The sequence below is a fragment of the Notothenia rossii genome (assembly GCF_949606895.1).
Source record: "Notothenia rossii genome assembly, chromosome: 2".
NCBI classification, from domain to species: domain Eukaryota; kingdom Metazoa; phylum Chordata; class Actinopteri; order Perciformes; family Nototheniidae; genus Notothenia; species Notothenia rossii.
Genome location: NC_136904.1, coordinates 91,132,033 through 91,158,562, shown reverse-complemented (window position 1 = coordinate 91,158,562; position 26,530 = coordinate 91,132,033). Strand labels below are relative to the sequence as shown.

Genomic DNA, 26,530 nt, shown 5'->3' with positions numbered 1-26,530 from the left:
GGTGTATATCAGTATGTAGTGTCTCTACTTTAAAGAGTCCTCTCCTGCTGATGTTCAGGTGTATATCAGTATGTAGTGTCTCTACTTTAAAGAGTCCTCTCCTGCTGATGTTCAGGTGTATATCAGTATGTAGTGTCTCTACTTTAAAGAGTCCTCTCATCTTGATGTTCAGGTGTATATCAGTATGTAGTGTCTCTACTTTAAAGAGTCCTCTCCTGCTGATGTTCAGGTGTATATCAGTATGTAGTGTCTCTACTTTAAAGAGTCCTCTCCTGCTGATGTTCAGGTGTATATCAGTATGTAGTGTCTCTACTTTAAAGAGTCCTCTCCTGCTGATGTTCAGGTGTATATCAGTATGTAGTGTCTCTACTTTAAAGAGTCCTCTCATCTTGATGTTCAGGTGTATATCAGTATGTAGTGTCTCTACTTTAAAGAGTCCTCTCCTGCTGATGTTCAGGTGTATATCAGTATGTAGTGTCTCTACTTTAAAGAGTCCTCTCCTGCTGATGTTCAGATGTATATCAGTATGTAATTTCTCTACTTTAAAGAGTCCTCTCCTGCTGATGTTCAGGTGTATATCAGTATGTAGTGTCTCTACGTTAAAGAGTCCTCTCCTGCTGATGTTCAGGTGTATATCAGTATGTAGTGTCTCTACTTTAAAGAGTCCTCTCCTGCTGATGTTCAGCTGTATATCGGTATGTAATGTCTCTACTTTAAAGAGTCCTCTCCTGCTGATGTTCAGGTGTATATCAGTATGTAGTGCCTCTACTTTAAAGAGTCCTCTCCTGCTGATGTCCAGGTGTATATCAGTATGTAGTGTCTCTACTTTAAAGAGTCCTCTCCTGCCGATGCTCAGGTGTATATCAGTATGTAGTGCCTCTACTTTAAAGAGTCCTCTCCTGTTGATGTTCAGGTGTATATCAGTATGTAGTGTCTCTACTTTAAAGAGTCCTCTCCTGCTGATGTTCAGGTGTATATCAGTATGTATTGTCTCTACTTTAAAGAGTCCTCTCCTGCTGATGTTCAGGTGTATATCAGTATGTAGTGTCTCTCCTGTCTCCATGCTTTAATGTTCAAAAAGCTGTCTGTGCTGCAGCACCTCTTTTCACCCTCTGTCTGAAACCAGAGCCCAGTCTGCTCTGATTGGTTAGCTCTGTTGTTATTGGTCAACCGCTTAGAGATGTCCCGCCCCTTAGTCTATCACGTACAATGTGTTGGAGCGCTAGCCAATAGAAACGCAAGTGTTACATAGTGATGCCTAAAGGAAAGGGAAGACCCATAAAGCTTGATAGAACACCTTCAACCTGTAAGATATGGCCATCAGTCAGTTTAAAAACATTAATATAAAACATTTTCAATATTTTTTAAATGCTGCCTCTAATTTCTTTAGAGCATGTGGCTAGACAAGTAGAGTGTGGTTCAGGTTAGAGAAAAAGCTCTGTATACTTTTACATCTCCCTCTTCTCGACACAGCAGAGTGTCAGAAGATAAAGGCTGAATCTTTTCAAGGTTGTCATCAGACAGGAGAGGAGATCACACCTCCATCTTCATACCTGAGCGAGGCCACGCGCATGCCAACTTGTTCTTAGATTTCATTTGTTCTTGAAAGATTTTGTGCTAGTTAAGAAGAAAGTGTGTTATAAATAATAAGGTGTGTTACAGGATATCCCCGGGGTAGAACACTTTGAGCTTAAAAATAAAACAGGATAGATGTGTTTCTAAACATAGGAGGATGTGGAGGAGGACTATAGCAGCAACATATTTCTAACAAATGTTATGAAGGCGTGGAGATCTTCTTTTTTAAAGTTAAACTGAGGTGAAGCAAATGCTGATCAGCCACATGCTCTAATGAAATGAGAGGCAGCATTTAAAAATTATTTTAAATGTTTCTATTCATGTTTTAAACTAAATTAAGGCCATATCTTACAGGTTAAAGGTGTTCTATCAAGCTTTTTTTACATACTGATATACACCTGAACATCAGCGGGAGAGAACTCTTTAAAGTAGAGACACTACATACTGATATACACCTGAACATCAGCGGGAGAGAACTCTTTAAAGTAGAGACACTACATACTGATATACACCTGAACATCAGCGGGAGAGGAATCTTTAAAGTAGAGACACTACATACTGATATACACCTGAACATTAGCAGGAGAGGACTCTTTAAAGTAGAGACTCTACATACTGATATACACCTGAACATTAGCAGGAGAGGACTCTTTAAAGTAGAGACACTACATTCTGATATACACCTGAACATTAGCAGGAGAGGACTCTTTAAAGTAGAGACTCTACATACTGATATACACCTGAACATCAGCAGGAGAGGACTCTTTAAAGTAGAGACACTACATACTGATATACACCTGAACATCAGTAGGAGAGGACTCTTTAAAGTAGAGACACTACATACTGATATACACCTGAACATCAGCAGGAGAGGACTCTTTAAAGTAGAGACACTACATACTGATATACACCTGAACATCAGCAGGAGAGGACTCTTTAAAGTAGAGACACTACATACTGATATACACCTGAACATCATCAGCAGGAGAGGACTCTTTAAAGTAGAGACACGACATACTGATATACACCTGAACATCAGCAGGAGAGGACTCTTTAAAGTAGAGATACTACATACTGATATACACCTGAACATCAGCAGGAGAGGACTCTTTAAAGTAGAGACACTACATACTGACATACACCTGAACATCAGCAGGAGAGGACTCTTTAAAGTAGAGACACTACATACTGATATACACCTGAACATCAGCAGGAGAGGACTCTTTAAAGTAGAGATACTACATACTGATATACACCTGAACATCATCAGCAGGAGAGGACTCTTTAAAGTAGAGACACTACATACTGATATACACCTGAACATCAGCAGGAGAGGACTCTTTAAAGTAGAGACACTACATACTGATATACACCTGAACATCAGCAGGAGAGGACTCTTTAAAGTAGAGACACTACATACTGATATACACCTGAACATCAGCAGGAGAGGACTCTTTAAAGTGGAGACTCTACATACTAACCCTAACCTGAAAAAGAGCTGAATATGGCCCCTTTAAGCTCATGATGAACCCGCAGACCCAAATCACTTATTTCCTATCTTCTGTAAGCTTCAGTCAGATCCGAAATCACAACAGAAAGATGTGATTCAGGAGATGAATAAGCACTTTAGGCAAACAGAAGATGGTACGTTTATATTTTGCCTCCTCCCGTCTCCAAACCTCCATGCATTTTAGCTGCACAATTATATTAGTTTTTGCTCTGTTCCCTCACTCTATTATCTTTTTCCCTCAGCCTTGAAAAATGTGACTGACTGTTTCTCTGGTTAATTAAAAGTTTGCGGTAAAAGCCTCAGGGCACAATGCATTGATGGAAAAATAGCAATTTCATACTTTGTTCCTCGTGTTTTCCAATAATTTGTTCATTTTGCTGCAAATTGGTGGTTACATGCAGGTGTTCTCTCAAGCTGGTGTGTATACCCTGGTTCTACTTTATTTTGCAATGTATATTAAATTATACATTGTCCTGCTTAAAATGCTGTTCTTGCTGTGTAGTAGGGCTGCACAAAGTGGTACAAATTACAATCAAGGACAGAATGATCATTACTCCGATCAACGAAAGTGAGCACACTAATAACTTTAAAACGAAAAAGTATTTATCGGCTTTTCTGTGTGTCCAGAAACATTCCCAAGGTGTATTGTCATCATTTTAATCTAGTTCAAACTAGAAAGCATAGCATTATACAATCTCAACCATTGCGTTGATCCACTACCTCTAATCCGGACACTTGTCTATTTTCCAATGTCTCAATAACTTGGACGCTGTTATTAAACCAACCATACTAACAGAATTGTATTTTATTTGCATAGGTGGTATTTGAGATCTGTCTCTTAAAAGACACAAAACAGAAGTCAACGGGATTACTGAGCCAGAGCAGCTACTCAGAACTTCTACTACTTAATAGTGTTTTTTTGTAAGAGAATCTGTACTAAAAATATGTTTTATGCAGAAAGAAACCGACATGTAGGCCGGGATATCTCTGCAGCTCCACATACAAATTGTATTCAAACACATATTTAGCTTTTAACAAATATCGTGCTACCTGTGATTTGAATATTGCATACATTGTGCATGTGTCAGTCTGTCATCATACAAAGTGTAGCTCCAGTAGGAGTTATCAATGCAAGCGAGATCCTCCTCCGAATGGACCGGATCTCGTCCTGCATGCTCATTTCCAGCTTAAGTGCAACACCTACGTCCTGTCGCTCTCAGGATCTGATGTAATGCAAACCTATAAGGGCCAATTTCCTTCCATCATGGTTTATTTGCACTCTCTGTCCTAGTTTCAGATTTCTGCATAATCTTTTAGTGGTATTTCTCTTTCCTTTTCATTCCCTATCCATCTCCTCTGCTTCTCATGGGTGGCAGGTCTGGCACTCTTAGTCATATTCAATCATTGCTTTTGTATTGCAGATATAAAGGGCTGTTTGAAGGTGCATATGTTTGATACGTTTTCTATCTGCTCCATGAAGTTATTAATCAGATTAGCAGATTTATAAGTTTTCAGTGTCTGACACCAATTCTAAGCTTTCTATTTCAATTTCAAAGGTTTTAATGTCATATGCACCAGGGCTGTCCCGAATACCATTTTTCGGGCTCTTGATATTTGGTAGCAATCAGCAGCAAATATTCGGATATTCGGCGTGTGGGGGGGGGGGGGGGTGGGCTTCGACACGTGTTTTTCGGTTTATTCAAGGCATTCCTGTTTTATTTTATTTTTAACTTGTATTGTCATTACATAATACAAGTACAAGTAATGAAACGGCTTCTCTGCATTTTACCCATCCTAGTGTTAGGAGCAGCATTGTGTTTGTTACTTTCGTTGCAGTTGTATTAAAGTGGACCCATCATGCTATATTTGAATAATATAGTGTAGGACCATACCTATATAAGGCATATTTATACTTTTTATTTTTCAAAATACCAAACCGATCATGCATTTTAGCCATTCCTCATTTGGCTCAATTTAACACTGTCTTTGCATGGGCTGATTCTGTGAGAACAGCACCATCTACAGGCCTGGCATATGTACTACAGTGTCTCCAGCGCTTTCCAACGGCAATGTCCGTGGCTGTCTCTTCCTGATTGGTGGAGTTGGCCCAATAGCCCTAGCGCCACTTCTGTGACGTCATAGAAGTGTTCAAATCTGGGTCAGTCTGTATCAGATCTGTTGCAGCCCCTTTTTAAGAGATTTGGGTATGGAGGAAAATAGAGAGGGTTGTGTTTTCTGACACCTGGTGAGTTCCCTGGAACACCGGGGGACACATGTTCATGTATAAAAGACGTACAAAAGTGCATTTTGCATGATAGGTCACCTTTAAGTGTTGTATGGACATGCTTTTGAAGGAGAGTTAGCGCTGTTCACAGGAAGTTGTTGTTGCTATGGAAACAACGTGACGGAGAAAAGTTATATCTAGCCTACATATAAAGACGGAGAAAGCAAACGATAACGTTTATGGTTAAGTGTTAGCACCCCCCTAAGAGGCACAAGCTCTTACGTTGATATTAGAGATATCAATAAATTCAATTTGGCAGCCGCAGGAAAAAAAAACAAATAACGAAATTGAAAACCGAATACTAGGCCAACGACCGAATATTCGGATATTCGAGTACAGCCCTAAATTGCACATAAGCTACAGCGTAGAAATGGCAATGAAAATCTTATAACCCGAGCTCCTCCAACGATGCAACATATACATTTATAATAAAATACAAATAAAAAATAGTGCAAGAAGTCTATATACACCTAAATAGAATATGATATATACGAACGGAATGCACAATTAAATATTGTACATTAAGACTAAATTAAATAGTGTACTTCTTGTGTTCCAGTTAACTGCTCAACGAATTTCATCACAATGCTGATGTTTCAAGAGTGTTAGATATTCACCTGGAGTGTTTAACTTCTTGCAAAGATTGGTTCATTTGATGAAAGTCAGAGAGGAAGAGGCAATGATCAGATGGAAGAGAAACAGTTGGAGATAAGCTGTTGATCTTACTGAAGCTAGGCTAGGTTTTGGGTGGTGCCGAACATTTTAAAACTTGAGCGTGACTGCTTATTGGACTTTCTTACGTGGTCGTTGATTTTCAGCTAGTTTCAATGTGTCTGTCTTCATAAATTCAAGTCCTGTATGAGTATACATTTACTTTTAGAAACAAGCAAAATTATTGTAACTGTGAGAGTTCAACATGGATTCAGGATCTGTAACAAGACCCATACAATCCCTAAAGAGACAGTTTGAAGCCTTGGGTTGAGTCAACATACTGTCTCTGTCTTCGAAATGTCAGGAAAATACAAATGTAGGGAACAGGGCGTATCAAGCTGTGTTCTAAAGCAAGCGTGAGAGGAATGCAACCATTGGTGGATGTCAAAGCCTAAAGCTATACCCCCAAATCAACTTTTAAAAGGTGCAAGGCAAACACCTGGGAAGGACACTAGGTGAGGAAAGATTATATTTGATGATACTTGATGTTGACATGGTACTTCAAAGGAGTGACCTTGCTTGGATCAGGGAAACTTCTTAAAGCAGAGGTCGGGGATAGTGCCTCAATGTTCATACTTAATATTCAGGGCAATGTGGATTTTCTATTTGCTGTGTTTTTTAAATAACAAATGGACGAGTGTTCCCTGTTGAATGTATCTATATGAGTGAGAGCTGTGTTTTTATTCTTGGCAGGAAGTCGAGCTTTTGGCTGAACCTTTTTGTCAATGCTGTTTTTGATTTTCATGTGAATCATCTCTAGTTTAAAGCAGAGGAGTAGAGAGTGCACTGGTGATGCCTTCAGGTTTTCACTTCTGCTTTTCGCCGGTGATTTAGTCCTCTTGGCGCCTGGCTTGCACTGGGCGTCGTGTGACGGAGTATAAAGTCGTTTGGATGAAATACAGCAGCTACAAGTCCGATGCTAAATGACTCTGCCAGGTTCCTATTCCCCTCTGGTGTTGCTGAGTGAGCTGCTGCTCCAAGTGAAAGAGTTTACCTCCACCCAGATAGTGTTGAAGTGAGAATAACATTGGCCTTCTCCAGGCCTTCCCCCATTGACTTCAGCCCTGCAGACATATTGGCTGCCACTTGGCCAGAAAAATAAATAAAAACAACATAATTGGGCAGTTTTCTTTGACAGAATCACATCTCAGTGATTGCTTTGCCAACCTTGTTTCAATTTTCTACCTGAGATTGTGCATTATTCTGAAATGCAGGCAGTCATCCTTCCTGCAGTTATTATGTTTTGAAAGCGTCTGCGAAAACTGGGTCTGTGATAAGTAGGATGTGGGAATTGGGGTGAGACAAGGACAGAAGTCAGACAAACGGAACAAATATGGTGAAAGTTGAAATGCTCAGGCAAAAGCTAAGGTGTGTAATTGTTGGTTTGGATTTGACTTGGAACTGGGATAGTTAAAGATAGTGTTAAAGAGGATTTAGTGCAAGTGTGATTCAGGAAACAGGTGCAATGCTGTGCTAAAATGTTGCCTTAATTAAAGGGGCCCTTTTACGCAAATGTTCAGGTGTATATCAATATGTAGTGTCTCTACTTTAAAGAGTCCTCTCCTGCTGATGTTCAGGTGTATATCAGTATGTAGTGTCTCTACTTTAAAGAGTCCTCTCCTGCTGATGTTCAGGTGTATATCAATATGTAGTGTCTCTACTTTAAAGAGTCCTCTCCTGCTGATGTTCAGGTGTATATCCGTATGTAGTGTCTCTACTTTAAAGAGTCCTCTCCTGCTGATGTTCAGGTTTATATCCGTATGTAGTGTCTCTACTTTAAAGAGTCCTCTCCTGCTGATGTTCAGGTGTATATCCGTATGTAGTGTCTCTACTTTAAAGAGTCCTCTCCTGCTGATGTTCAGGTGTATATCTGTATGTAGTGTCTCTACTTTAAAGAGTCCTCTCCTGCTGATGTTCAGGTGTATATCAATATGTAGTGTCTCTACTTTAAAGAGTCCTCTCCTGCTGATGTTCAGGTGTATATCAGTATGTAGTGTCTCTACTTTAAAGAGTCCTCTCCTGCTGATGTTCAGGTGTATATCAGTATGTACTGTCTCTACTTTAAAGAGTCCTCTCCTGCTGATGTTCAGGTGTATATCAATATGTAGTTTCTCTACTTTAAAGAGTCCTCTCCTGCTGATGTTCAGGTGTATATCAGTATGTAGTGTCTCTACTTTAAAGAGTCCTCTCCTGCTGATGTTCAGGTGTATATCAGTATGTAGTGTCTCTACTTTAAAGAGTCCTCTCCTGCTGATGTTCAGGTGTATATCAGTATGTAGTGTCTCTACTTTAAAGAGTCCTCTCCTGCTGATGTTCAGGTGTATATCAGTATGTAGTGTCTCTACTTTAAAGAGTCCTCTCCTGCTGATGTTCAGGTGTATATCAGTATGTAGTGTCTCTACTTTAAAGAGTCCTCTCCTGCTGATGTTCAGGTGTATATCAGTATGTAGTGTCTCTACTGGGACATGTCTCCATGCTCTAACGTTCAAAGGCTCTTTATTGTTTATTGTGCTGCAGCACCTCTTTTCACCCTCTGTCTGAAACCAGAGCCCAGTCTGCTCTGATTGGTCAACAGCCTAGAGATGTCCCGCCCTTAGTGTTACGTAGGAACTTCTGGATTTTAGCCTTTGGAGACCATGTGCATGCACACAAATCTATATAACAAGAAAGCCAAACCCCAAAAAGCACAATAGAGCCTCTTTATTATAAAGAAGACATTTAGCATCCACAGAACTTATTTTAGTTTGATCACTGCTTTCCTATTCCTTACGAAGTCAGTTGTGAATTTCTTAAGTACTGTCGAACTTACTCACAATGCATCCTCTGTCTTCACATGAAGCACTTCAGAGGATTTCTGGGATAACATGAAGTGCGTTGCTGTAACAATACCATGAACAACCAAAGCTTAAGATAAGGACATTTGAATATTGGCTTGATCTGCACAGCAATACATTGAGAGAGGAAGACAGAATAGCTTAGACACACATTAACGTGTCAAGAGTATTGAGTCCTGGCTTCCCTTCACCAGTCATCTGTAAGCTTATTGACACAATCGCAATACAGCAGACATGATTACGCTTCAAATCTGGCCTCTTTTTAGGGTTCCAAGGCACTAAGAATACTGCAGTTAATTAACTTACCACCCACACATGAAACACAGTCATTTGCATCCAGGAATTGAAATGGCTTGGCAAGCAATTTGCGTTCAGCTTCCTAAATTGGTGCACAAACTGATGTGACATTATATGCCTTAGAAACCCTGGCACTGGTGCTGCTCAGCCTTCATGGGTAATAAGCAGCAAGTACAGGTGAAATGAGGTTGTGGGTAAAATGTTTGTGAATCAATCATTTTTTTTCCCCCTCGCCATTCACTTCACCAAGCTGCCAAACTGAAAACATAACGACATTCATCACTTACTAATGGCGCATTTCCACTGCAGGGCCTCGCTCGGCTTAGTACGGTATAGTTAGGCCTTGGTAGGCCTGGCTCACTGTATGCTGCGTTTCCATTACAGTGTACTAGCTGGGGCAGTAACTATAGTAACGCAGTGTAGGCAGAGCCGTGACGTCATCTTCAATGAGAACCACAAAACCAACATCAGCCGTTAGCTGTTAGCCCTCAGAGCTCACAGCTCCTCATATCTGTTCAGAAATTAGACACAAGTTAAACAAGTACAAACCACAGACTGTCTGTGTCATGGAGAATACAGTCGCTGGTTTATTTATGTCTGTAGGCCGTCGTTCTGAGTGTGGACGGCCGGAGCATATATAACGTTAGCTTAGCCGATCTCCATTTAAAAAACAAGCATTTTAAAAGGTGTTTCGCCTGCCGTCTGTCTGCAGACTTGTCAAAGCATTAATTAATGGTTTTTACTAACCGGTATCAGTATGTTGTTACTTCGGCATCATTTAGAAACGTGTATTACAATTAAATCACGGTCAAATATGTTCATCTTGTTGTAGCTGTAGCCCCCTTCCCAGCGATTCTCTCTCTAGTTTAGCATACTCAGCCCGACTCAGCCCTGTTTGTTGGCCGAGAAAGAACCTCGATTTTATGGGGCCAGAAAAACTGTGAAATAGTACCCGCTAGCCGGAACTACGCCAAGTGGAAACGCAACCAAAAACGGGCCGGGCACGGCACGCTTAAACCGCGCTCCGCACTGTAGTGGAAATGCGCCATAAGCCACTTGACATTTTTACAATTGATAACTTTGGAAGTACTTTTCATTTGTCTATTTCCTTATAGACTTTCATGACAGGTCGATGCAGAGCATGATTAAGCAAAAAGCTCCAGATCCTACTTGAGATTCTGCTCCCTCGCCGTCTCATCCTCCATCTGGTTGGATTTGGTGGAATGTGAGTTATTGCCCCGGGGAGATTGATGGGAACCAAACACCTTCACTGGCACTCTGAGACATTCTCGCCTGGGTCCTACTCACTGATTGGTTTTGTGTCCATGTGTGTGTTCGTATGCACATGTGCGACACTCTACCTCATATTGATTCTGCTGCGGTCCCTTATCCATATCGTCCTTTCTCTTGACATTAAGAACAATTGTATGCGTTGGCCTTCCTCGGTGTAAATAAGAAAGGACAACACATTCACACAGCTGTTCTCATAGTTTCACCGCTGATTGACAGACAGCTCTTGCTTTCTTTCCAGCTGTGTTGTCGTCACAATACGCATGTTGAACACTGAATAACCTTCTCTCCTCCTTTCTTCTTCCACTCTTCCCCGCCCTCCTGCTTTTCTTATCCGACACACAGGTGGACGCCGGTTGGATTGGTTTCTGGTCGACTGTTGGAGGATGCGTGTTTGGAGTGGCAATGGCCAGGTGAGCAACTGCACAGCTCTCAAGGCATGATCATTGAAGATGTTTTTTTTAGTTAAAAGACGGTAAGAGGGTGATATTGTCCATGCAAGTCAAGACTACAAAAATCCAATGTTGACTTTTCAAATTACAACACTTTGGTCTGTATGCCAGAGGAGAACAGTCTGGAACAACGAACAGCAAAATGAAAATGCACTGAATTCGGGTAAAAAAGGACCTTATTTTTAAGACAGTAGTCTGTTTATTGAAAAGTGGAAGTGCTATACAATTACTATCCTGATACTTTCATCAGAAAAGTTGTTATAATCATATTCTCTATAACCGTGCACCCCTTATCTAGAAAGAAAAACGTTACTGTAAAACAAGTTGTTTACCATCTTCCACAACAAACTCCTCTGACCGGGGTAACCTTTATGCAGCTTTCCCACTCAGTTGATTATGTGACAATCCCATTGTGTGGCTGTTGAATGCTGGGGATATATGTACAATTAAAGGTTCTTCTGGCGTGACATACCACAAAAGACTAGTGTCTTTTTGTCCATCCTTTTTTCTGTTTGAAAGCCTTGGCTGTGCTTCTGTTACCACACCAACAAGATTAAGGGCTAGTGAATTTTGCTCACACTATTTTAGCTCTGAACACACAAACTATTGTACTTCAGTTTCCCCACTGGCAATAGGAAAGCTGTATGGTTTATATTATTACTATCTGCATTGTTCCTTGGTGAACGCAGACCTTCTTTAAAGGGGACCTATCATGCAAAATGCACTTTTTGATGTCTTTTATACATAAACATGTGTCCCCGGTGTGTCGGGGAACTCACGCAGCGTCAGAAAATAAAACCCTCTCTATTTTCCTCCGTACCCGAATCTCTAAAAACGGGGGAACAACGGAGCTGATCCAGATTTGCGTCCGATATGACGTAATATCTGAAATGCAGACCCACGGCCCAATCAGAAACGTTGCTATCAGAAACAATGCCCGACTGTTTTAGACGTAATATGGTCGGTGTTCACATTAGCATCGCTAACACTCAGAGCTAACCTGTACTGGAGAGCGTGTGTGAAGAAGCAGGAAGTAAAAAGGAACTCACCTTGTGGTATAACCGGCAAGAGAGAAAGCCTTTGAGCTCCATACTGTTTCAGAGATAATCCTTGATCATCCATGATATGGCGTTTCATCACCGCAGTATTTAGTTTAGACAGTAGCTGCCGGGTCCCGCATGAGCTCAGACCCCTCCTTTTTTTTCTTTATAAAGCTTTATAACTTAAATCAGCACTTTTGAAACAGGAAGTGAAATAAAGGGATATGAGGCATGGCTAGAATGGGTGATCTGTTTGGTGTTTTGAGCAAAACACTTCATAGACATGTTTTTTATATATTTGTATATATCTGAGACCTATGCTATTGCCTAAAAATAGCATGATAGGTGACCTTTAAGTTGGGAAGTTATTTTTCCGACTTCAACCAACAAAATTGGAAGCTACGAAGACATTTGAAAGAACATTAATGCTGAGATTCATCCACCCCACATTGACTTTTCTCCAACATTTGACGGCAAGTCTGTGAAAGCCAAAAAACGTCCGCCAACGCTCCAGGTTCCTCATTATACATTTTCAGTTGGGAAGTCACACCGTATTAATGCAGCACAAATGGCCTATAGTGCGATGCTAAGGAAGCAAAACATTATTTATCCAGATCAGCTTAAAATGTAATTGGTCCATTCTTGACCCATGCTACACCCTTCCGAGAATCTTCTGACAGACAAACGAAGATGAAACAACAACCTCCTTGGTGTTATTAAGGATTACATTTCATATAAATAATAGCTGCTGGATGCATTGAGACCTCTCTCTGGCTCCCCTGATCTCATCTCCTCTCTTTTAATACACGCTGTGATGCAGCTGTGATAGAGTGAAGGGAATAGATGCTAATGCAACAGCCACTTCACCTCCTCTGATGGATAGAGAGCCTCAGCGCTAAGACAAAGTGTGGACTGTGGAGTCAGCAAAGCAATGGATTCATTCCCCGCTCTGACGGATATATGTTGAGGCCCAATCAGCACTTCCAGGCAGGCCCAGTGTTTCCTAAAAGCTGTAATCAGGGAAAGAAGCCCATAACTCTCAATGTTAATCAATGAAGCTGTTTGCAGCACGAGATGAAAGTGTATGTAAACAGAGCCGCTGAATTATTGGTGTTGATTACAGAAACCCTGAGTCACTGGAGGAATTGATTAGGCTCTGTTCGGGCGCAACAGTTGATAGTTAAATACAAAATCCAGCTTTTACAATTGGCCATGTCGTTTGCTCTACGTGCTGTTCAGAGGTTATGGATCTCCTGCCACTGACTATTGATTAAGTACTGCAAGATGACTGAGAGGAATATTTATATTTTGTCATCGTCTTTCATGCTTTTACGTTGTAGAAAATCCTCTTTAAGGGTTTGTTTTGAACGTGGAAAACTGAACGCTGACACCTCTGAGCAAGATTTAGATTTATTGTCCCAGAGGGATATTTAGTTTTAGAGCCAGTACACAGAAACATAGAGATATACACAAAGCAATAAATAGATATAGAAACATAAATAGCAGCTTCCTGCATACATTAATTTAGATATACCAGCTTACAAGTAATGTCCACAACGCTTATTTTTAACATTTCACGCATCTTTTATACTTCAATTTAGTTTCTATTCAGACCTTATGTGTATAAATGTAACTCATGCTTTTCATGTAATACAATCGTTATAATATTATGCTTTGTGTATATCTGCTAGTTAAGTATTTCAAGTGTTATTGTCTATTTATTTTGAAGAAATGTGTAAAGTTGCTTTTAAAAAGTACTTTACAATTAAACCTTTTATCTAGTTATTTGAAATGAAGCTAAACAAATAGACAGTCATTATTATTATATTGATATATTTGACATGTTATTGATCTATCAAAATAGTTAATAGCATCATAATACAATTATAATACCAAAATATGTCACTTTTAACTGTGAAATAGTGTTGTTGTGAATTTCCGGACCCTAATTGACCGTTCAAGACTTTAACAACTCTTTAATAAAAACTTCTTTTTTTTTTATTTAGATCAAGCTAGTTCAGGTTTCAGAGTTATAAAGGCTCCCTGAATATTATTATTCATATATCCCATTCTGTTATTTTGATAATGAACATTTCCAATACAGTTATTGCACTTCTTTTATCTATTATCTCCGAATCTTAAAGGTTTTTTAATAGCATTTAACCCAAGCCCCCTGGAAGTGCGGCGGACTCTGAGGAAAATGTTCGTTGTGGCCAAACGGCGGTACTACACTTCCGTATCAATCGCTGGGCCCATAAACACTTTTTCCCATTGACTAACATGGGGAAAGAGACGTCTGTAAATCATTGGATTTTTTTTTTAAACTACCCAGTATGAACGTTTGTATAGCCCTTATTAAAAACATTCATTCCTCAAGTTGTAAAAAGTGCTAATAACGTTATTCTGAGAGTTATTTTCCTCGGCATTATGAACGCGCATCCAACCCACGGGACGTTCATGTGACGTGTTCAGCACTACGTGAGTTTTACCTTTACCCATGGATGCACAATAAGAACGGATGATATGACTAGATGAATACTTTCGTGACGTTTCGCTCTCTCAAAAGTTGGGCCATTTTGTCTTCATGCGCCAATGAGCAACTTTCATAGGAATGAACGAGGCCCCGCCTCCCACGCTGTATCCAGTTCTTATTATACATCCATGGTTTAACCACACACCTTCTGTATTGTACACCATATGTGTATAATAAGTGCTTTTCTCGGTCCCTCACAACAGGAAGCAGACTCTCATTAATTATCATCAGGCACGGGGCTCATGACTGTCTTCCCTTCTTGTCTTTGATTGGTCGTCCGTTGAGATGAGCCTCCAGTTACAATCAGACGAATGTCCTTTGATTACAGAAATACCTTAAAATACCCGAAGAAATTAAACTGTTTATTTAATTTATTCCTTCTCTTATTACTCCCTTAAAATTAAATACTGCTTATCTGCAGTTTTCTTTCTCCTTCTTCATTAATTTGCTGCAATATGGCTCCATTAGATTGCAGTAATGAACTGAGCAGAGAGCAGTTTTCCGTCCCTTGTCTCACCCGGTGGCAGCGTTTTAAGACATTAATGTGAGGATGTGACTTATTATTTGCCACTAGCTGTCCCTCAGCGAAGCCCTGCACCGACGCTGAGCAAAGCTTGCCACAGGGGGCAGAAAACGACCCTCCTTTTAAATGCTTTTTGTGCTGCAGGTGTTGCAGTTTCATTTGTTAAGTGGCCTCTTGGGAAGTGTTATGTCTTGGGGGATTAGCACTTGCCCTTTGCCCCAAAAATAAACACTATCTGCTTGCAAAAACGTTATATCTTGCCGGTGGATAGCTGAATGGCGGGTAGATTATTGCAGAAGGTTCAACTAGTAGTGGTTGCTCCGAGGTGTGGCACCCGTCATGGAAACATTTGATCCTGGAGCTGTTTAATGGTCAGGCAGAAGCTGATTGGACGACGTTTTCTTTTTACACGATGTGAGGAAGTGGGAAGGAATAACTAACAAGCATCGTCATTATCTTCCCGTTACACGCCTCGGGAAAGTAGAGAGTGAAGGGAAACAGAACCAGGTTATTCTCCCGGTGTCAGAAAGGCCAGACGACCCTCCAGGTTAATGAGAAGAGGTGGAACAAACACACATTGGTATCAGCCTGATTTGTTTTCCCTGCTCCTCATATTATTCATCTATTTGGTTATTTACTGCATGCCCCTTCACTAAGAACATAGATAGGCCCGGTTGATAACATCCCACTGAAGATGAGATTCATCATTCCCCCGCGGGCGAAAGATTTAATCAGATTCTACACGAGTTAAATGATGCTATCTTTATGGCCAATAAATCCTGTAGAGTAAAAGATGGACTTTTAATTCAGGCGTTACCTCATCAGATGCCATGACCCTCGTCACTCATCCAGGAGTGTGACACGGCTCTGCATTCATAGAGCCATGCAAACCTGTGGAGGGTCTTTTGATTGGGACCATATCCTACAGAAACAACAACACATTATTAAAACAAACAGACTTCCCTTCCCTGTCCGTGGCTAACCCCTTTGTTTCTATTAAAATAATTGAATGTTTGAAAGGTTTTAAAGCACATGGGAACTGTGGTTTTTAACACTTACTACTAAAACCGGGTTAAAAAACACATTTCTGTTTTGAGCTTTTTTGGCAAAGTGGGATATGGGGTCTGTTTATAATGCTTTGATTACACAGGTATTACTTGTTAGTCAAACTGATTGTTGTTTTTTATTGTTGACAGTAATAATAATAGTAATACATGTGATATTATAAAGAGCTTTCCCGGTGCTCAAAGCGCTTGACTAAGAATTAGACGAGAATTGTAGTCTTTACCGTTCTGTTACATTTTCCCTAATTTCAAAAGATAATGATGATATATGTATGGTATATTTAAATTGCTATCTGTCTGCTGTAAGCCAGTGGTTTTCAAAGCCTATTCGAAACTGTGTTTAGACATTCATCTGACTCATCTTGCCAATCAGTAACAAAGCTCTGGATGAAATGGACTCGTTTTAGTTTAGAAAATAAGCTACTTTCTCCTGGGCTCAGATTGGGATTGGAACGGGGGGGGGGGGGGGGGGGGGTTTGTGATTCTCTGTAGAGTGATGAGGGTTTGGCTGGGTTCAGGGTTGCCTCACTCTCTGGCATCAAAGGAGGACGGAGAGTTGAGCCAGTCCGCGGCAGATGGGTGATGCAGATTTTAGGGTGTAGTTGTGGGCAGAGGAACCAGACATCTCTGTGTGCAAACATTTAGCCATCTGACTACACTGCCTTTTCCTGTGCAAACGCCGACTGCAGGGCGATAAATCTACATGATAATTGATCGTCCTTCAATGGATATCGTGATACACAGTTACAAGTTCTAAACTGAGAATAGCAACTAAACCTGAACTTGTTAAAAAAGTCTTAAAAATGACGTATTTTGCTCATTTTCAGGCTCATTTTAGTGTCTTGTGACTCTACTGTGAAATGTCCGCATGCTTGAATGTTCAAAAAGAATGTGTGGGAGACAAACTTTTGGATTTTAGACTTTGCGGACCATTTACATGCACCAAAACCTATATAACACACTACAGGAAAGGGACAACCCCCAAAAGCATAATACAGGGGTGTCCACACTACGGCCCGGGGGCCAAATGTGGCCCACAGCCCATTTTGAATCGGCCCTCAGCTAATTCAAATAGTATAATGAAATATGGCCCAAAACTTAAACTTGTGCTTGTCATATGTTGTACTAATTAAGTATGTATGTACAAATATGTATCACAGTATGTGTGTGGAAACATTTTCAAACTAATCTTGGTTCAAATCTTTTTATAATCAATCTGAAGCTTCTGTTTTAAGAGCTGCAAACTCAATAAAGTAAACCCTCTGTGATGTAGGCTGTTCCAGTATCAAGCTTCATTTGCCTTAATTTGATTGATTTTGCTAACTTATAACTTAGCATATAAGGCAATATACCCCCACCCTTTATATATGTTTCTGTTTGTGGCCCTCGGTGAAAAAAGTGTGGACACCCCTGGCATAATAGCCGGTCCTCTTTTAGTCACGCAGGTGTAAACACAAACAATGTGATCTCATACAGAATTCCTATAACGTTCATTCATGAAGACATGCTTATATCATGATACATATTGTAATGGAGATTATATTATAATAATAATAATAATAATAATAATAATAATAATACATGTGACTTGTATAGTGCTTTTCTAGAAACTCAAAGATGCTTTGGCAGAGAATAAAATAAAATAAAGAGACAAACAAAACTGAAAATAGGGTGGGGGGGGGGTGGGGGTCAGTGGTTGAATGCAGTGTTGAACAGGTGGGTTTTGAGTGATGTTTTCGAATGCTGTGAGGGAGGAAGAATCTCTGATGGATTGGGGTAGTGAGCTCCAGAGGGTGGGTGCAGCAACGGAGAAGGCTCTGTCGCCCCAAGACTTGAGGTTGGTCCGGGTGGGGGGGGGGACAGGAGGTTGGCAGTGGCAGAGCGGAGGGAGTCTGTGGAGGAGGTCAGTCAGGTAGGATGGGGCCAGGTGGAGGGCTTTGTATGTCATCAGGAGGGTTTTGTACTGAATTCTCTGGGGGATGGGGAGCCAGTGGAGCTTGATGAGGACGGGGGTGATGTGGTCACGGATTCGGGTGTGGGTGATTATCACCTTTACAGGGATGAAAGATCTTAGCAGTATTGTCTAACCCTACAACCAGCTTGTTCTTAAAAACAGAATTATAATACCGACCTCAATATACCTCATGATATCCTCTGTTACCTGTAGATGGCAGAAACTGACGGCCCATTGAACCCCAGAAGACATTGATGTTTTTCTTAAAATGCAAACGTGGAATGTCTGAGTGGATAGTTCTCATTATCCGTCCACAGGATGATTTCCCCCCTCCCCTGGCCCTCAGCATGCTGACAAACGTTTCATCGCCTAGCTGAACTAATAAGCCATTTCCAACACTTGTTTATTATTCAAGTTCATTGTCGAGTTCAGCCTTCTCTTTCTCAAGCATCTTGTCTGAGAGCAACAAAACAAAAGTAATTAGTGTCTTCCTTTTGCTTTGGGGCGTGTGTAGCTTCATCTAATCTTTCACGAGCGTACATATGCATACCCAGAGGAGCAGAGAGGAGTTAATGAACTATGAAGGTTTAGGAAAGGCTACAAAGAGAAACCGCAGTGCTCCAAAGAGACAGTTTGGGAATGTCCCAGGGGCTTGTCTTCAACGATATATTACAATGTGTCTCTCAAGTCCTGCCTGCTTAGCTGCTGACACCAATTGAATCAACACTCAGAGAAGTGTCCCTGCTCGTGTGATGTCAAGTACAACTGAGGCATCCAGGAACAAGTGGGAGACAGGAAATGATCTGGCTTTTCTGCAAAACAATGCATGTCTCCAGTAAGAGATTAGGACACAGAGGAAGCAGACGTTTAGAAATGAGGAGACGCCTTTTGTTTCTGAAGCTTCTGGCTCGTCTCACTTTGTGTTTCAGAATCAGTGTCTTCAATATGTTGTGTTTTTTCTTTATCATTATAACAATAAAGATTTTATTTGTAAAGCACTTTCAAAACACCAGGTGCAGCTCAGAGTGCTTTAACAACAAGGCACACGTCACATGACATCAGAGCTCACCTATTATGCAGAATCCTCTTCCTCGTGTCTCTTCTACATCAACATGTGTCCCCTCTTCTCCATGTCTCTTCTACATCAACATGTGTCCCCTCTTCTTCATGTCTCTTCTACATCAACATGTGTCCCCTCTTCTCCATGTCTCTTCTACATCAACATGTGTCCCCTCTTCTTCATGTCTCTTCTACATCAACATGTGTCCCCTCTTCTCCATGTCTCTTCTACATCAACATGTGTCCTCTCTTCTTCATGTCTCTTCTACATCAACATGTGTCCCCTCTGTGGAAAGAGACTCTGAAAGTTTCAGGAACAAAGATTCTCTCTCTTTTTGATCCATTTCTATAAAAACCTGTCTGAAAATGAGCTGATCAGATTTTGACCACTTTATGATGTCATAACGATGTTTTGGCTTGTGTAATTATTAGCCAATCAGCAACCAAGGTAACCCCCCCCCCCCCTTATCACCTGAATCTCCTCCTAGAGCACCATTGAGTTCTTTTTAACCAAATCTCTCTCAGAGGGGCGTGGGGAGGGGCTCCTTATTTTCATCTGAAGTAACAGACAGAGAATCTGCACTTTGGAAACAGGGCTGAAACAGAGGGGATTATGGGTAATGCTACAATGATCTGATAGCTGTCTGTTTATAAATGAACATTCCTGCTTCCTCCCACCTGCTCTCAGGTTTGCAGACTCCATTCGGGGGATGCTGAAGCTGATCCTGGTGCTAATGCTGGCAGGAGCCTCTCTGTCCTCCACCTGGTTCACTCTCACCTGTCTATCATTCACTCACCTCCCCGCCACCGCAGGTAGGTCCGCTGCAGCCTCACTGTCAAGGTGACTTTACTTTACTCTACCTGCAGTCAGAGCAGCCGGCAGAACGACTCAGAGAGCGAATCCATCTCAGTGGACAGATCAGGGGTCAGTCTCTGGTTGCCAAATACAGGAGAGTGTTCACACTTTTTTTAAACGTAGTTTTTATTTAAGACTTTTTTCATTACAAAACGAAGCCAGGCACTTACATCACTTAGACAAAAAAAAACATACAATGTATTCAGGGATACAGAGAATTCTAAAATAAATAAGAGTGGGTTCTCGTTTAGCACACCAACATTTGAATTGATGTCGTCAGAGTAAAACGAACAGTACTCTACTACGGTATGAATGACAAATAAGGATCTGACAAACAGTGACAGAAAACCAGAACCTAAATACATGCAGAACCAATCGTAAGGATAAGACACAGCTAGAGAGCGCAGGGAAAACACGAGTGGAAAGGATGTGATTATGAAACAGGTGGGAAAACACAGAGAGAGGGAGAAACAGACAAAAGACGGAATGACTACATTTCAAACTAAAACAGGAAACACTGACAGATCGTGACATTAGAAGTTGAACAAATAACATCAAAGAGAGAGTCTCTGTCTGTGGGTATGCATATCCTTTATTCTTGTGTCATAATATATGATTGACAGGCTTTACTTTAGAATAGATCCATACATAAATGCTCCACATCCTACCTTTAACATTAACACTTGTATGAGAGGCCTTTCTTACTCCTACCCCCTTAAAGTAGTTATTGTTAAGTGCTGTCCTTTTGCACAGGGAAATCCATCACATTATATAGCCTCCAGAATAATATACATGTTCCTTTGCCCACCTTTGTCCCCCTTTGTAATTGCCACTTAAACTATGTAGTTACTGTTTGATTTCAAGTGCTTGAGTACAGAGCCAAGACGATAAAAAAAATACTTACACACTGCATATATGTAGGTGTATTTGGTACCTATTTAGCAGAAGCAATCCATTAGTGTTTAACCCAACAGTGGACTGTTTCCAAAACAATAATCCTACCAGCACCAGTCCTCATCATCATCATCATCATCATCCATCATCATTCATCATCATTCTGTGAGTCCTGGCTCTGCTCGCTTTCTGTCTCACACCCCTCCAGCTTCATCCACCTGCCATAACATACAGGAGGGGGATACAGTCTGCCAAACACCTCATTATCTGGGTATGGGATGGTCAGTAGCTCACACACAGATCAGTGTAATCTATGCTCTCTGTGGCGGCTCAATTTCCAGTTCAGTTTGAGTCGCCGAGAGGCTAAGCTTGGCTATAAGCTGCGGCGCGTTTACAAAGAGAAAGTCCAGACTGAAGCAAGATAGTTTTAGGAAATGTAATTTAACAAAATCAAAACGCAGTAACTACGGACAAAACGGTCAACAGAAAAAATGACAGCACAAGCTCACCCTCTGTCGTCCGCACTCCACATGAAACACTTATATACACAAATCACAACCATGTGACAATTACCGGAAGAGCTCAACAAACAAATAAAAGTAAAACAAATAATAATTATACAAATAATGAACTTGGGCTAAGTAGCAGTATGGCACCTACACTCTCTGTGAACAAGTTTAAAGGTCCCATGTCATGGCCATTTCTACTGATCATAATTCCATTGTTGAGGTCTACTAAAATAAATGTATATTGTGCAATTTTCCAAACTCACATTGGTTTCTCATACAGCATATCTGTATAGTATGTGTATTCACTCTCTGTCCTACACGGCTTGTTGGAGCTCCTTGGAATCATTTTTTTTATGATTTGCACAAAATTCGTCATCAGGGTCTTTCAGACTTTTGTAATTGTTTCAAAATGGTTCTATATAAGGCTGCACGATTACACTAATCGCAAAAAATGTTTTAGCTTTTGCATTCATTAGGATACGTTTAGTTTGTCTGTATGTCTTGAGGAATACACATACTGTATTAAATTGATCAGTAGTCTGTAGTCCGCATATCTCAATATTTTCCACCAAAATCACAATGGGACTTTTTAGCAGCAGATTGTGCAGCCCTACCCTTATATAACATCCTTGATATCCTCAGATCAACTTTATATGATTTTGAATTATCTGACTTATCCAAATTGAAGTCAAATGAATATATGAAATAGTTGTTTTTATTATGCTGACTTACACACATTTCTCGTAATATAGTGTGTTATAAGACGTACTAAAAGGAAATGATTACGCTCAGCTCTCCACACTTAAACATCAAGAAACCATACTTAAACATATAAGATACAAACTTGCATATAAGAACATTTAAGAATATAGGATGACATTCTGTACCTTAATTTAAAAGCATCTCTGCCCCAACATACTTTCTCTAAGAAAAAAGAAATCTTCTCTTGGAGCCAACAAGACACATCCCATGTTCCCCTGCTGCTGTGATCTCCACATGTTCTCTTCTCTCAGCCCTCTGGGAATCAGATAACCTTATTCAATAAGATGGTTAGAGCGCCATGAGTGTTTGATATCAGAGCTTCATTAGAGGGGAATAAAGACGGGCAGGGGGACGGCTGCCGGGCGGCGAGGACCCCGGAGAATCTGAGATTAAAGGGACGTGCAGGCTAATGGGAGCTCGTTTGGATCAATCTGCTGTGATGAGGGATTGGGAGGGAGAGGGAGGGAGCCGTGATGCTCCAGAGGGGATGGCTTAATCTGCGAGAACATCCACTCTCACACACAGTCACACGTCTCACTTCAGGCCCCTCCTGCTGGGATCAGATCCAAACACAGCGAGCATGTGAGCGGGGTCAATATGAGATGGAAATATCAAAGCTTTTGACTGGAGACACGGGTCATTAAAAGCGCTTGAATTTATGTTGAGGTCGATTTGTTAAAGAAAGACTGTAATCCTTGGTAAAAACCTGTTAGTTTCCATTATAATATTCATAAAAGTACTTTTAAACAACTCAGTGTAGTAACATTAGAATACGTTCCCACGGGTCCCTGTGAGGGGGATAAATATCAAAGCTTTTGACTTGAGACATGGGTCATTAAAAGCGTTTGACTTAATGTATTTTGTCGAGAATCAAAATTTCGGCCCGCAGGATAATTTCTAATTACTATTAGATCTGGCCCGTCGGTATATTGCACGCACACCTTCACTCCATCCTGAGGGTCTCCTGAGCTCAGAGCCTGAGCCCAAACATTGATTACCTTGTACCCGAGATGAGATGCCAAGGGTGCGTTTCACTTCTCTTATTTTTCATTTCCTCGCTCCTCGGTCTCGGTATCACCGGAAGTTGATTTGTCTGCGCCATCTTGAGTACCGTCCCATTGGCCTTATTTGTGCCAGAGGATCGAGGATCGAGAAGCGATAACCGAGGAACCACCAGACCATCCTCCGGTGAAATCCTCAGACACTCGCCCCGCCCCCTTACTGTGTATCGCTCACTGATTGGACGATGCAGTGCATGCACTGATCTGATGCTTCTTGACATGAGAGCCGTTTCCCAGCGGAGTGAAGAAAATGCATGAACCTCACGGGACTCACTCCTCAGTTTATAAGTGTTTTGTTTCAATTAATGTATCATTTAGTTACAAATATGTGAAATATCTGAACAACAAAGTGGTCAGAAAATGTTTTATTCATTTATTGGAAACATTTTCATGATCGCTTTTTTCGTTTATGCATTTTAAGAATGGCGTTTATCTTTTTTGAGAACGAGTTCTTATTTTATCTTATTTATTTGGGTCTACAACAGATGATAGAAATGTATAAGTCAGTAAATGTGTACTAACAGAGGCGGGGGTGTTTGCGAAAACAACGAGACAGAGCTGCTGTCAGACGATCAGCTGTGCGGAGTCATCACAAACGGACGTCGCTTCACGCTCCGGAAGAAAGGACGTCCCATTGCTCTTAAAACTAATTTCCCTGCTTCTAAATATTAATAATAATAATAATAATAATAATAATAATACATAATATTTATATAGCGCCTTTCACGAAACCCAAGGTCGCTTTACAAGTCGGGTAGGGGGGGGGGAGTAGGGGAAAAGAGGCCGACAGGTTAGGGGGGGGGGGGGGGGGTCAAGCAAGTAGCGGAAAAATAAACCTATAGAACTAACTATATAGTGGGGAAAGCCTTGGTGAAAAGGTGCGTTTTGAGGGCTTTTTTGAAAGCCCAAGGCTGGGGCGCTGCTTCTCGTGGTTTCCTTGCGTCTCTCCATACTTCCCTGATGGGAGGGACTAAACACAGGGAAACTACGCAAGTGAGGGAACCAAGGAATCCATTTAACCGAAGTGAAACGCACACCAAGTATCTGGCTTGAACTAGCATCACAAGGTTCAAGGTTCTTCATTTGTCAAACGAACATATTTAAAGTGTAGTTATGTCGATGAAAATCATGTGTCACAGGCTTCTCCAACAGAGCAACACAGATAAACAGGGCATGTTTGGTTTCTCTTTGAGGGAAATAGTTTTGTTGAAGCTGTTGTTGGCCTGTGGGAAAATGTACTCATAAGAAATGACTCTGGAAAAGCTGCAGATAGAGCCATAAGAAATGAATGCAACTGATTATTTAATGTTTAATGTTGTTTTTATAGGCAATCATTTAAGCTTTGTTAGTTCCTGGTTTAATATGTGCAATAAGTTCATTTCAATAAGTTCTGCTATAAACATTGAACCAGTCCGGCCCTCGACTAGTACCCATTTTTAAATGTTGGCCCAATGTGTGTTTGAGTTCGACCCCCCTTATGTAAAGACTAAAAAGTAGAATATTTTCCTTTACATTTTTATGTAGTAGAAGTATAAAAAGCATACAATGGAAATACTCAAGTAAGGCTTAAATACCTCAAAAGTGTTCTTAAGTACAGTGAGTAAATGTTCTTACTTTCTACAACTGTATATGCATTACTGATAACCACTATAAACAGAAGCGCATGGTGAAAGGTGAGGGTGGCGTTCGGGAAGGATGTTGTTTTGTTTGCCAGCTGGCTTTTTTCCATCCGTACACCTACAATATTTTCTTTTTGTGTCTGGTAAATTGCCACCTTAAGGGATTCTAAATGAAATGTTGTTTCAGGTTGAGGGTTGTTCATAAATCTGCGCTGCTGAGAACAAATGGTTCAGCAGGAAGCCGTAAATCACCTCTGCTGTTGCATTAACCTGATGGGTGTGCCATCCCTTTTAAAAAGAGTTGCTCCCATGGGATCTGATTCCCATATTCCATCACAGCTTCTAATTAAACTGTGACTTATTGTTTCGAACTATCTTTTTTCTTTATCCTTTCACAGCCATCCTGTACACTTCCTGCATCCTGGTGGGCATTTTCATTAACAGCAGCGTGCCAATATTCTTCGAGCTCTTCATCGAGACTGTGTACCCGGTCCCTGAAGGCATCACCTGCGGACTGGTCACCTTCCTCGGGAACCTGGTCACCGGCCTGCTGCTCTTCTTCCTCACCTTTTACTGTACAGGTAGGAAAACAAGACTCCCTGTTGCTGTAGTGTTTAACATATTTAAATATCTAAAGGGCATCTACTTTATTTTACTGTATTTTTAGGATGCATGGTCACCATTTTCATCCAAAAAATACAAAAAATGCAGGACGAAAAAGACAAAGACAGTATGAAGTAATTAAAAGAAAACAATGAAATACAGTTATTGGTACACATATTTATTTCAGATACTTATAGTTACAGTTTTTACGCTCTAATGGGTCCGACTAGAATGACAAATAACGTTAGTTCCGCCTATTCCGTCAGCCAAGAAATCGTTTCATCATAAACTTTTTATTTTCAGGGGGGTCCAAAGTCAGTGTTATGGGGGCACTGGCCCCCCCCTAGAACCGCCCCTGAAATGGTGGGGGTCCAGGTTCCATCAATTGATAATCAGAATCAGAATCCTATTGAGAAACAGGTTTATTACCAGGTAGGTTAACACATACGAGGAATTTGACTTGGTGTTGTGGTGCATACATTAAAACACAGATAGAAAACTATTTGAAGAAACTATAATGAAAAAATATATATATCAAATATAAAAAAATATAGCAGTATTTATATTGAAATAGAATTGGAATAGAATATGTACAGTAATAAAAACAAGGTATTTTGTACATTGTGTGCATTAATTATAATAATAAGAAAAAATCCATAATAATTGTAACAAAACGAAAATTATAGAATAAAACATTACATGTTTACAGCACTTTTTAAATCATATTTTCAAAAAAACATACAATTATTGTGTTATTATGGCCTTTTTTGACATGTTTATCTGACCTCAGTTGTTCCAAACTGATTTTCCCAGCCTCCCAAAACCCACAGGCTCCATTATTTCCAAAATGTTTTATTTCTAGTCTCTGCAGATTCTGCCGATAAGGGGCGGACGGTGGGAAATGTAGGTTGCAATGCGATCGACACAATCAGCACAAAGAGAGAGAAACTCCCCATTATCATTCGGCCTCAGATTTATCGTCCAGTTGGCGGCAACATTTAACATAATCATTTAGTCATTCTCTGTGTGTGTGTGTGTGTGTGTGTGTGTGTGTGTGTGTGTGTGTGTGTGTGTGTGTGTGTGTGTGTGTGTGTGTGTGT

General features: G+C 40.6%; 1 protein-coding gene across 1 annotated transcript in view; it reads left to right on the top strand.

Annotated features, from left to right (window-relative positions):
• Positions 1-25,870, top strand: part of slc49a4 (solute carrier family 49 member 4) — a 58,072-nt gene extending 32,202 nt beyond the window's left edge. Inside the window, exons 6-8 of the mRNA XM_079666953.1 lie at positions 10,847-10,914; positions 19,815-19,939; positions 25,226-25,870. Of these exons, the coding sequence (XP_079523079.1) occupies positions 10,847-10,914; positions 19,815-19,939; positions 25,226-25,494 (462 nt within the window). The 3' untranslated portion in view covers positions 25,495-25,870. The remainder of the gene's footprint in view (positions 1-10,846; positions 10,915-19,814; positions 19,940-25,225) is intronic.
• Positions 25,871-26,530: the final 660 nt, after the last annotated feature.